Source organism: Silene latifolia, chromosome 5 (assembly GCF_048544455.1).
Source record: "Silene latifolia isolate original U9 population chromosome 5, ASM4854445v1, whole genome shotgun sequence".
Taxonomy (NCBI): Eukaryota; Viridiplantae; Streptophyta; class Magnoliopsida; order Caryophyllales; family Caryophyllaceae; genus Silene; species Silene latifolia.
Window position 1 is genome coordinate 87,075,248 of NC_133530.1, and position 13,333 is coordinate 87,088,580.

General features: G+C 39.6%; 1 protein-coding gene across 4 annotated transcripts in view; it reads left to right on the top strand.

The window, feature by feature from the left end:
- LOC141657771 (protein CELLULOSE SYNTHASE INTERACTIVE 1-like) overlaps positions 1 to 13,333 on the top strand; it is a 468,470-nt gene that overhangs the window by 3,459 nt on the left and 451,678 nt on the right. For 2 of the 4 annotated variants that reach the window (XM_074465108.1, XM_074465109.1), the window contains exons 3-8: positions 1,437 to 1,507; positions 2,151 to 5,196; positions 6,724 to 9,268; positions 9,909 to 10,363; positions 11,612 to 11,728; positions 12,023 to 12,535. In XM_074465108.1, coding sequence (XP_074321209.1) covers positions 1,497 to 1,507; positions 2,151 to 5,196; positions 6,724 to 9,268; positions 9,909 to 10,363; positions 11,612 to 11,728; positions 12,023 to 12,166 — 6,318 coding nt within the window. In that variant the 5' untranslated portion in view covers positions 1,437 to 1,496 and the 3' untranslated portion in view covers positions 12,167 to 12,535. Of the gene's footprint in view, positions 1 to 184; positions 799 to 1,436; positions 1,508 to 2,150; positions 5,197 to 6,723; positions 9,269 to 9,908; positions 10,445 to 11,611; positions 11,729 to 12,022; positions 12,536 to 13,333 lie in introns of those variants that run through there. The other 2 variants (XM_074465106.1, XR_012548856.1) reach the window with 2 other exon arrangements.

Sequence of the window (13,333 nt, forward strand, 5' to 3'; positions counted from 1 at the left end):
CAACCGACCCCAAATCATTTTGGGATTAAGGCTCTGATGTTGTTGTTTGTTGTATTCAATTATGAATGATGATTTGGATGTAAACATGCATCTAAATCGTTAATTTCAAATTAGTGAGCAAAGTAATGTTTTTTTTTTCTTTTTTTTTTTTATGTATTTTTTAGACTTCCATTATTTTATTTAGGGTTTTGGGTGGCGGGGGATGGGGGATGGGCACCAGTGATAGACAGCAGCGAACCCCGGTGTGGATTGTCAGTGTGGTGACAGTCGACTGGTTTTGCAGTTAGGTCACTGATAATTATTTGAAGACCAATACCATCTTGTTCTGGAAATTGCACTCCATTGTTTTCTTCTTTTGTGCAATTATTCTCTCGTTTGGCAATGTGCTAATATCTTCAACATCTCGAAACTTTGAGCATAATTGGAGGACAGAAATGGGGAATGGCCTACCTTCTTGATAACAACCTAAAGTTTGTCAGATTAGATAGTTTGGTGCAGTTGGTAGTGGTTGTAGAAGGGGCGGTGCTAAGCGGTGAAGGGTGTTGGTGGTTGATCGGTAGGTGGAGGTAAGTGTTGGTGATAGTGGCGGTTGCAGCAGGAGAGAGAAAAGGGAGGAATTGAGATAAGAGAAGGGAGATGAAAGAGATGAGGGCAGTTAATGAATTGGAGTGAAGCGAAAATGAGGGGCAATTCGGGAAACGGTGCTGTAATGAGTAAAATACCTACTGCGGAAATAAACACCCATTTCCAAACAAACGCTTCTTATTTCCATGGAATCAGAATATCATCACTAATATGGTAATTTCCAAAAAAAAAAAGTAAAAAGTAAAATCCTTGGTGCTTTATACATTGTGGGTTGCTTATAATTTGGGGCCTCATTTTGATATTTAGAACAGGGCCTCTTAAATCCATTAGACCGCCCTGAGTTTGTTTATGATCCTTTGAAAGTATGAATTAATTGTATTTGAATGGGTGGGATGTTTGTTTTGATCACATTTCCGCTGTCTCTGCAAATGGACCTTTGGATGTGATCATACATCAGGTTTTAGCACTGAAGATTGCTTAGGTCCAAAGATTTCTAGAATAAGCATGAAATTTAGCTGCATTTAGGTGCATAGTTAACAAATACTCGAAATGTCGTTACAATTTTACAATGTGGGGAATAATGCAGATGCATTATTACTATTAATATTACTATTACTACTATCATTCAGGGATTTGATAAGCAAGCTCAAATATATGCTGATTACGATGGGTAGAATTACGAAACATAAACTGATAGTTAGTCTGTTGCATGGATAAATGTTGTCTCATTAAGCTGACCATATTGTTTATATTTCATTCGATTCTTGAAAACATTATTAGGCTAAAATTTCAGTCGTTATATATTTATATGTACCATATTACTGGTTGCTAACAACTCTTTGTACTTGCAGGAAAGAAATGTGGATGGAAAAGTCCACAGTTCAGAACCTCCAACTCCACTAACTACAAAAATGAGTCTAAGGTTAGTACCCTAGTTCATATGTTACTGGTTTACGTATGCTGTTTTCATGAGTTTCAACCGATCAGTTACGTACTGTGGGATACTGCCTCTTGTCCTCAGCTTATGTCTCCAGCTTTGGTTCCGCTTGCTGGAGCTAAGTACCTGAATGTTATTGATATTCATGTATGAAATAAAAATTTGGGATACATTTATATACTAAATCTCCATAATTCACAAACAATGAAATGGTCAACAAAACATATACATTTTGTCTGGATGTCATATAAATTATGCAAGGAAAACAACTCGTAAAATGCTGAAGTCACTCTAGTTGTCGGATTTATATCGTAATCGACCCGATATGTTTGCTGTATTTTGTTGTTTTCTTGCTCTGTAGTTTCAATGGTTTCCTTCGCATAATCATCTTCAGGATACCCACTGTTGTGAACCATTTATCATATCAGCATCCCTGGTTTATTGGTCACGCGGGTTTCGTTGAACCGAGACAAGCGTCTTAGTACTGTCTCAAACTCATGGAGAATTATGAACCACAAAACACGCATTAAAGACAACCAAGTGAAAGCTCACAGTGGCTTCATTAAGCAAGAGTTATAAGATATAACACAATTTTTATGTGACTTTTAATCATCTCTTGACTGTGCAGAGACCGTACAACCAGCATGGAGGATCCGGATGGGACACTAGCAAGTGTTGCCCAATGCGTTGAGCAGTTGAGACAGAATTCAACATCAATGCAAGAGAAAGAGTATTCTCTGAGGCAGTTGCAAGAACTTATTGAGACTCGTGAAAATGCGTTGAGTGCTGTAGGCTCTCACTCACAGGCAGTTCCTGTGCTTGTTTCTCTATTGAGGTCGGGGTCACTAACAATCAAAATACAAGCAGCTCGTGTATTAGGATCTCTTTGTAAGGAAAACGAGCTTAGGGTGAAAGTGTTGCTTGGTGGTTGCATTCCGCCTTTGCTTGGGTTACTGAGGTCCAGCTCATCTGATGGCCAGATTGCTGCTGCAAAGACATTATATGCGGTTTCGCAAGGTGATGCTAGGGATCATGTAGGTGCAAAGATATTCTCTACTGAAGGGGTTGTCCCAGTGCTGTGGGGATTGCTAGAGAGAGGGCGAGAATCTGGGAAACTGGTTGATGATTTACTAACTGGAGCCTTGAAGAACCTATGTAGAAGTACCGAGGGATTCTGGCCGGCAACAGTTAAAGCGGGAGGGGTGGGTATTCTCGTTAAATTGCTGACTTCTGGACAACCTGGTACGCAGGCAAATGTTTGCTATCTCCTTGCTTGTATGATGATGGAGGACGCATCTATCTGTCCTACAGTCTTAGCCGGCGAGGCAGTGAAACAGCTTCTGAAGTTGTTAGGGTCTGGTAATGAAGCAGCTGTCAGGGCAGAAGCTGCAGGGGCTCTTAAATCCCTTTCAGCCCAGAGCAAAGATGCAAGGAAGGAGATAGCTAATTGTAATGGTATACCAGCGTTGATAAATGCTACTATTGCTCCGTCAAAAGAATTTATGCAAGGTGAACATGCACAAGCATTGCAAGAAAATGCAATGTGCGCTCTGGCAAACATATCTGGTGGGTTGTCTTCTGTCATCTCAAGTTTGGGAAAAAGCCTTGAATCTTGCACTTCACCTTCTCAAGTTGCTGATACTTTAGGAGCCCTCGCTTCTGCTCTTATGATATATGATGCTGAAGCTGAGTCAACAAGAGCCTCAGACCCTCAAATTGTTGAACAGACGTTGGTTAAGCAGTTTAAGCCCAACATGCCATTTCTCATACAGGAGCGCACCATAGAGGCACTGGCTAGTTTGTATGGGAATTCTATACTCTCACGCAAGCTTACAAATGCTGATGCAAAGCGCTTACTGGTCGGTTTGATCACAATGGCTTCTAATGAAGTTCAAGACGAGCTGGTAAAATCTCTCTTGAAAACTTGCGAGGAAAGCAGTCTCTGGCATGCACTTCAAGGGCGTGACGGTGTTCAGCTTCTAATTTCACTTCTAGGTTTGTCGTCAGAGCAGCAGCAAGAATGTGCGGTTGCATTGCTTTCTCTCCTTTCCAATGAGAATGATGAAAGCAAATGGGCCATCACGGCAGCTGGTGGAATACCTCCTTTGGTTCAGATATTGGAGACTGGTTCTCCAAAAGCTAAAGAAGAATCTGCTACAATTCTAGGAAACCTTTGTAATCACAGTGAAGATATACGAGCGTGTGTTGAAAGTGCTGATGCTGTTCCTGCTCTGTTGTGGTTACTAAAGAATGGAAGTTCAAATGGGAAGGAAATTGCAGCCAAAACATTGAACCATCTAATTCACAAGTCAGATACTTCTACCATCAGTCAACTCACTGCGCTTCTAACCAGTGAACTTCCCGAATCTAAAATCTATGTTCTGGATGCCTTGAAAAGTATGTTAGCTGTGGTGCCCCTTAATGATATTTTGCGGGAGGGTAGTGCTGCAAATGATGCAATTGAGACAATCGTCAAATTATTGAGCTCCACAAAGGACGAAACTCAGGCAAAGTCTGCATCCTCTCTTGCTGGAATTTTTCAACTCAGAAAAGACTTGCGTGAGAGCAGCATTGCTGTTAAGACTCTCTGGTCAGCCACGAAGCTCCTGAATTCAGAATCAGAAAAGACTTTAGTAGCTTCCTCTTGTTGTCTTGCGGCTGTTTTTCTTTCAGTAAGGGAAAGCCCAGAGGTGGGTTCCATTGCTAGGGATACAATGCATCGTTTACTTTCCCTTTCAAGTTCTTCAGCTCTTGAAGTTGCAGAACAGGCGACGTGTGCTGTAGCTAATGCTCTATTAGATGATGAAATTTCAGAAAAAGCTTTACCTGAAGATGTGATTTTGCCAGCCACAAGGGTTTTACGCGAGGGCACTCTCTCTGGTAAAACTCATGCAGCAGCTGCGATTGCTCGTCTGTTACAGCGACGTGTGATTGATGATTCTCTGAGTGACTGTGTGAACCGCGCGGGTACAGTTCTTGCTTTAGTATCTTTCTTGGACCTGGCAAATGATGGGTCTCTTGCAACATCAGAAGCCTTAGATGCACTTGCATATCTATCAAGAGCAGGTTCTCCGGGCGAGAAAATCAGGCCGGCATGGTCGGTTCTTGCAGAATCTCGAACCCACATTACTCCAATTGTTGCATGCTTAGCTGACTCAGCACCAGCATTGCAAGACAAAGCTATTGAAATACTATCAAGGCTTTGCCACGATCAACTTGTTGTACTAGGGGAACTAATTTGTAGTTCCTCTGGTTGTATTGCGTCAATTTCTAGAAGGGTTGTTAGCTCAAGGGACACCAATGTTAGGATTGGAGGCGCTGCACTCCTTTCCTGTGCAGCCAGAGTTAGTCGTCAGAGAGTGGTGGAGGACTTGAATGACTCATATTTATGTACATATCTCATTCAGGCTCTAGTGGAGGTGCTTACCATCTCTCAATCTTCTTTGGAAGATGAGGAGGCTGATGAGCAAGGGGCAGTAAGCATTTGCTTGCAGTGGGATGAAGAAGAGGCAAAGAATATAGCAGCTGCCGTGAGTCGAAGGATCATGCATGGTACCAATATCGTTGTCTGGCTGCTCTCTGTACTTGCTTCTTGTGACGATAAAAGTAAACTCGTGATCATGGAAGCTGGAGCAGTTGAAGTTGTTACTGATAAAATTTCAGCTTACACTCAGGTACATATGTATGACGCTTTGTTTAAACCTGTTTTATATCTGCTAGTCTATCTTAAATGTTTGTCAGACTTGCTGCTTGTTTGGTGAGGAGGAATTGGGTGGGTAGGAAGTAGCCACTTTCCCATTTTATAATCATTAGTTTTGTAACGGTAAGAAGAAAATAAAAAGCTAACAAGATAGAATTTTTTTTGCTTTCCCTTGGAAAATGTTTCTCAAATAGATCTCCCAAATGGCAGGAATTTGGATGCGAAGGAAGCTAACAATTAATTTTCTATTTAATTAGTCTCGATTTCAGTTTGGCTAGCCACACTTGTAAGGAGAGAGAGAGATAATCGACTACAGAAGCACATTGAAAGTTTGGTGAGAGGAGTTTGTTGTTGGTTTTATAAAGTAATCAACTGTGTTTTCTTTTATGAAAGTGGGCCACTCACGTGTGGGCATATCAGATAGGAGGTCTTCAACACTCCTATCTCACATGTGAGCTCCTTAGAAATCATTCTAGGATGATAATCAATAAAACCTCAGTAGAGGTCATCCTCCAGCTACATAAAATGTCCATTTTCAAATTTATCAAACCTAGATCAAAGCCATGTGATCTGATTCAATGTGAAATACCACATAAAAGGGGTGTTCCCCTCTCACAACTAGGATAAATAGTCCATTTCCATAAACTCAAAGAAGGTTCCAACCTATATGATTCATTTTAGTTTTCATTAGCTAAACTGAACAATAGAAACAGGACTGTGGTTCCTTTCTCTTCCCTTGTATTCCTTCCTATCTTTTTTCATCATATTAAACAACTTGATAGAGGGAGACCGAGACAGACATGGTTGTTAAGGCTGGAGACTTGGAGAACTGAAAAGGTCCCTAGAGGTAGAGGGAGACCGAGACAGACATGGTTGAGAGTGATAGAGCACGATATGAGATTTCTGGGGCTCGAGGAGAGTATGGTGACGGAGAGGGCGCAATGGAGGGAAAGGATACATGTGGATTTTTAGTATTTGATGTTTTTTTGCCATATTTATTTAGTGTTTTTATTTAATTTTTTTTCAAAAATTATTTGTCCTTCTCTCCTTTATTACACTTTTTTACCAACCACTTTCTTATATATTTTACTTGGTTTACTTTAGGGCATTCCAGATCCTTAATTCTATTTCGGTTTTCAAATCGTTTTAATCTCTTCGCTCGATTTAAATTTTAAGTTTTTATAAAAGAAATCCGGAATTCGATTTTAAAACCTGTAAGTTTACCTTGACTTTATATTACATTTTCGCTCTCCCTTTTGTGTTTCACTTTTCCATTTTCTATTCGCATTTTGTGTTTCACCCAGGGACGGTTCTAAAAGATGATTCATGTCAGCCGACCCCAATTCATTTTGGGATTAAGGCTCTGATGTTGTTGTATTAAACAACTTGATAAGTCTTTGTTATCTTGTTTTTGAGTGTTTGCAATGCATTAGGATGATCTATGATGAAGTGCATTGTATGAAAACTTCTTGACCTATGCTCTTTATGTTGGCTGTTGCAGACTGATTTCAGTGAAAATAGTAGCACGTGGTCTTATGCTTTACTGCTAGCCATTTTGTTCCAAGATAGAGATATAATACGAGGACATGCAACCATGAAAACGATTCCAATTCTTGCAAATTTGCTAAGGTCTGAAGAACCGGCAAACAGATATTTTGCTGCACAAGCGCTAGCCAGCCTGGTCTGTAATGGTAGCCGGGGAACTCTTTTATCTGTTGCGAACTCAGGTGCTGCAATTGGACTCATTACTTTGCTTGGCTGTGCTGATGAAGATATATATGATCTCTTGAAATTGTCGGAAGAGTTTTCTTTGGTTAGTTATCCTGATCAAGTGACTCTAGAAAGATTGTTTAGAGTTGATGACATTAGAGTTGGAGCTACTTCTCGTAAGGCTATACCTGCCCTTGTTGATCTACTCAAGCCAATTCCTGATCGTCCTGGGGCACCATTTCTGGCACTAGGGCTTCTCGCCCAACTTGCAAAAGACTGTCCCTCAAATAAGATGATGATGGTAGAATCAGGGGCACTTGAGGCTGTGACTAAATATCTCTCACTCAGTCCTCAAGATGCAACTGAGGCAGCAGCTACTGATCTATTGGGAATTCTGTTTGATACTGCTGAAATATGCAGGCATGAATCTGCATTTGGTGCAGTGACTCAGCTTATAGCTGTCTTACGCTTAGGTGGCAGAGGTGCAAGGTATAGTGCAGCCAAAGCTTTGGAAAGCTTATTTTCTGCAGACCATGTGAGGAATGCCGAAACTGCTAGACATGCTGTTCAGCCATTGGTGGAAGTTTTGAATTCTGGCCTGGAGAGAGAACAACATGCTGCAATTGCTGCATTGGTTAGGTTGCTAAGTGAGAATCCTTCAAAAGCCCTAGCTGTGGCCGATGTTGAAGTCAACGCAGTAGACGTTCTTTGCAGGATCCTATCATCTAACTGTTCCATGGAACTTAAGGGCGATGCTGCCGAGCTCTGCTCTGTTCTGTTCGCAAATACTAGAATAAGGTCTACTTTGGCTGCAGCTCGATGTGTTGATCCACTTGTCTCTCTTCTTGTTACAGAGTTTACTCCAGCTCAGCACTCAGTTGTCCGTGCTCTTGATAAACTTTTAGATGATGAGCAGTTGGCTGAACTAGTCTCGGCTCATGGTGCAGTTGTTCCTCTAGTTGGCCTACTTTACAGCAGGAATTACCTGCTCCATGAGGCTGTCTCAAGAGCTCTGGTGAAGCTGGGAAAAGATAGACCATCTTGCAAGATGGAAATGGTGAAAGCTGGGGTTATAGAAAGCATACTTGATATACTTCATGAAGCACCTGATTTTCTTTCTGCCACTTTTGCAGAATTGCTGCGAATATTGACAAATAATGCGACGATTGCCAAAAGCTCATCAGCAGCTAAAGTTGTTGAGCCTCTTCTCTTGTTGCTATCAAGATCCGATTTTGGTCCAGATGGACAGCACAGTGCCTTGCAGGTTCTCGTTAATATATTGGAGCATCCACAGTGTCGTGCCGACTACAGCTTAACCTCTCAACAGGCTATTGAACCTTTAATACCATTGCTAGACTCTCACATTCCAGCTGTACAACAACTGGCTGCTGAGCTTTTATCCCATTTGTTGTTAGAGGAACACCTGCAAAGGGATCCATTGACACAACAAGTTATTGGTCCCCTTGTAAGAGCTCTTGGATCTGGCATTCACATTTTACAGCAAAGATCTATAAAGGCTCTTGTTAGCATTGCACTTATTTGGCCAAATGAAATCGCTAAAGAGGGTGGTGTTATTGAGTTATCCAAGGTGATACTCCTAGCCGATCCTTCACTTCCTCATGCTTTGTGGGAATCTGCAGCCTCTGTGTTGTCTTGTATTCTACAATTCAGTTCTGAATTTTATTTGGAAGTTCCCATTGCTGTTCTTGTAAGATTGCTCCATTCGGGTTCAGAAAATACTGTAGTTGGGGCATTGAATGCTCTCCTGGTGTTGGAAAGTGATGATTCAACCAGTGCTGAAGCAATGGCTGAAAGTGGTGCGATTGAGGCTCTCTTGGAGCTTCTTAGATGTCATCAATGTGAGGACACTTCTGCTAGATTGCTGGAGGTATTGTTGAATAATGTAAAAATCAGAGAGTCTAAAGCATGTAGGGCCGCTGTCGTACCGTTGTCTCAGTACCTTCTGGACCCACAAACACAAGGTCAGCAGGCAAGATTGTTGGCTACTCTTGCTTTGGGTAATCTTTTCCAGAATGAGGCTCTTGCTCGATCTGCTGATGCTGTTTCAGCTTGTCGGGCCTTGGTTAATTTGCTTGAAGACCAGCCCACGGAAGAAATGAAAGTGGTGGCTATTTGTGCTCTGCAGAACCTTGTGACATGTAGCCGGTCAAACAAAAGAGCAGTTGCGGAAGCGGGTGGGGTCCAGGTTATACTTGATCTCATTGGTTCCAGCGATCCAGACACTTTGATTCAGGCAGCAATGTTTATTAAACTTCTGTTCTCCAACAATACAATCCAGGAGTATGCTTCAAGTGAAACTGTGAGGGCTATAACAGGTACGTTCCTGTCTTGATTATAGGAGGATTTTTTATGTAGAATTGCATCTAATTTTGTATTAACAACTTCCCTTTGTGACCCCTTACTTCCTGTCCTAATTGGTGTGATCTAGTTAGTTTTTGTAATGGTAGCCTTTGAGGCAATGGGGTAACGTTTTTGTCGTGGGTTATGCAGTAGCGAGCTATTAGCCATATAAAGATATACACATCACATATTATCAAATGAAACTATTATCCTAGTCTCTAAAGGCGCTGATGATGAAAGGTGTTTTGGTGCTGTGGATTAAGCAGAATTGAACTATCTCCGAAATTTATCTTACTAAGGGCGTAATTCTTTATATGGGAATTTCGGTGGACTTTTGTCAGTTTCTCTTTAGTTACTCACCTTGTCATTTTATCTGTACCTTATTGGTTCATCTTAGCCTTGCGTCACTGCCTCAGGTCCCAGAATTAAATAAATTAAAACTGGCATATGTGCTTCTAGAGTTGCTTGGTGGTCCCATGAAATAGGTGTCGTCAATAAATAAATTTGAACATTCCTCAAGCCTGCAGTACTTTAGTTGTAAACTTGCCAGTCTTTCTATTTACCTCTTTTAGCTAATGTAAATTTTGGTTAATAATGAGTTTCTTCATCCCGCAGCTGCTATTGAAAAGGATTTGTGGGCAAGTGGAACTGTGAATGAGGAGTACTTGAAAGCACTAAACGCATTATTTGGAAACTTCCCACGTTTAAGAGCCTCTGAACCTGCTACTCTAAGTATACCCCATCTTGTGACCTCTCTCAAAACAGGCTCAGAGGGAACTCAAGAAGCTGCCTTAGATGCTCTATTTCTTCTGAGACAAGCTTGGTCTGCATGCCCTGCCGAAGTATCTCGTGCTCAATCAATAGCTGCTGCTGATGCAATTCCTTTGCTGCAATATTTGATCCAATCCGGCCCACCTCGTTTCCAAGAGAAAGCTGAATTTTTGTTGCAGTGTTTGCCCGGAACTCTTACTGTAATTATTAAACGTGGAAACAATACGAGGCAATCAGTAGGAAACGCAAGCGTCTTTTGCAAGCTTACATTAGGAAATACTCCACCCAGGCAAACAAAGGTACGTATTCTATAGCTTCATTAGGTCCAGCTAGTTCTACTTGCTAACTATTTCAGAACACGATATTTTAGAGCTATCACAGTATCACTGATGGAATTTAAATCTGAAATTGAAGAATTGTCCAAATAAGACACTCTTGAACTTAGGGCAGAGTATGGATCGGGTATCCGATCCAAAGTGCTAGTTCGGATCGGATATCCATATTAGAAATCCTGAAGTTAGATATCCAATATCCAATATCCAAACCAAATGTTTCGGATATCCAAAATAATCGGATCGGATGCGGATATCCATCGGATATCCATACTTTTGAATTTACTTTAAAATTAAGTTTGAAACACGATTATATTCATAGTCTTACATGATGATTTTCTTTATTATTCATACTCCAATGTTCTTGACATAAAATTTAAGTACCACTTAGATATTTCTCTAATATTTTAAACATTAATTAAGTTGTTGTATCAAATAAAGTTTTATTTTCTCGAAATTATACTAAAAAACTATAGTTTCGGATCGGATCGGATATCCAAATGTTTTAATTCTAATATCCATATCCAAACCATTTTGGGATATCCATATCCCAAAATCATTTTGGGATTAAGGCTCTGATGTTGTTGCTGTTGTATCCATATCCAAACCAAAACCAAAGATTTCGGATCAGATATCCAAACCAAACTTAACTTTCGGATCGGATATCCAAAAATTCGGATCGGATTCGGATCGGATATCGGATCAGTTTGGATAATCGGATTTTTTGCTCAGCCCTACTTGAACTAACTAACAGCTAAGGAAGTCTCCTTCTAGGTATAGAAAGCAAATGAATGGGTAGACCGCTCCGCGCTCCCCACATTTTCTTCGTGTTTCACCAAACGGATACTGAGTGTTGGCTGTCAAAAAAGAAACTAAGTTTTTAGTCCCAAGCTAAATATTAGAGTTATGACGGCCACATGATTTTCGACGCTTCTTTCTAATTTCATTTTTCTTTATCTTTATGGTAACTTGCAATTCCATATTGTCTTATCTTTTACATCCTGATACATTAACCTTTAATTTTACGCTAGTGTTTTTATGTGAAAATTTAATTTATACTCCGTACTAGATCTTTTACATCCACCAAGAGGGTGCGACTTCCATATAGCTTACTATACTTGACAATTACATAGATTTGAAGTGGTGCATCTTTTTTAGTCCTTATGATGAGATCGTAGTATCTGTTCCATTATGTTGACTATGAGTTCTTTACAGGTTGTATCTACCGGTCCTAATCCGGAGTGGGATGAAAGCTTCACCTGGTCTTTTGAGAGTCCTCCGAAGGGCCAAAAACTACATATTTCTTGCAAGAACAAGAGCAAAGTTGGGAAGGTAAGGACTAAGGAGCCATTTTACTAGAAGAGACCTTGCTTAATTCGACTCTTCATATTACCTCGCATGCCCGTATTCGACACTGACACTTGGAGATTTATATAAGACCCACACTCTAAAGATTTTCTACAAAATTCCTAAATTGACACTCAGACACATGACATGCCCAAGAGACTTGGTAATACAATACAGGAGATTGCACATTTGCCGAGTTTCATCTGATCATCTCCACCATGATTATTGCATATTTGCATTTTCTTATTTGTTAACTCGAATTTTTTGTCCTTTTGACAGAGTTCATTTGGTAAGGTCACTATCCAGATTGACAGAGTGGTGATGCTGGGAGCAGTTGCTGGGGAGTATACGCTGCTACCTGAAAGCAAAAGTGGTGCGTCAAGAAATCTAGAAATCGAGTTTCAATGGTCCAACAAACAGTGATTGACTGTATTTATTATGTCGAAGAAGGTGAACTTCCAAATAGTAAAATTTTTAGCTCGAGTTAAGACACGGTTAGAACAGAGGGAAGGAAGATTAGCTTGTTAATCATGCAAAATTTTGCGATGATTCTTGTCGAGATTTCATCTTCTTCTGTGCTATACTTCTATCCCGTGCACCTTTTGTCTTTTTGTATGATTGTCGTGAAATTGTACAGAGTTTCTGAGATTACACTGTATTTTGTAGTAACAATTACACATTTTTTTGTATGTTTGTTTGTAGTATACATGTGTGTGTATTGACAATCACTCATTCGTCAATTCTTTTGTAATCTGAGCTCACAAAGGCACTGCTAAGTGCTAATAATGAATCCATTACTCTTCTTTTTTTTTAATTTATTTATTCTAGGACTCGGTAAAGTTGTTTGCAATTGGGATCCTCTTCATTTCTCCCTCTTTTTATTTCCTTTTTAGCGCTTAGGATCACAATTTCAATTAATGGAGTTTGAGGTGAGGCCTGAGGGTAAGACAAAATATGTTAAAAAGTTAAATAAAAGAATATAATTTTTTATTGCAGTACTTTTTACACTAAACTTTTCATTTGTCTGCACTTGACAAAAAAAACATCAAACCTATTTCTCCCCACCTTCTATCTATTGTTATCATTAACCTCCTTCAAACTCGTTCAAATTCTTCAATTATTAATGATTACTCGAATGTAAAATGGGTATTTAATTTATTAATCCATCACTAGTATGGACCTCGTGCAATGTATGCACGGTATTTATAGAGTTTTACTTTTCGGTGTATTATTTGTAAAATTTAAATTGACAATTTATCTATTTCATGTTTCTCATCATTATTTTGATTTGAGAAATAAAAAATTAAGTCGTAAGAAGTCATGAAATGAGTGTTTTTTTTACCGAGAAATTAATCACGTTACTTTATAAATATTTACTAATGACATTTTTTTTCAGCGGCAACTTTTTATCATAAATAATCAATCTTACGAAAAAAAAAAAGTTCTTTATCATATAAAGACTGGAGATAAATTTATGAAGAATGTGAAATATTGAATGTTATAAATATTCAAATCCAAAGATAATGCCCATTTATACCCGTCATGTAAATATCTATAACATATGCTAAAAATACAAAACCCTATTCTAGG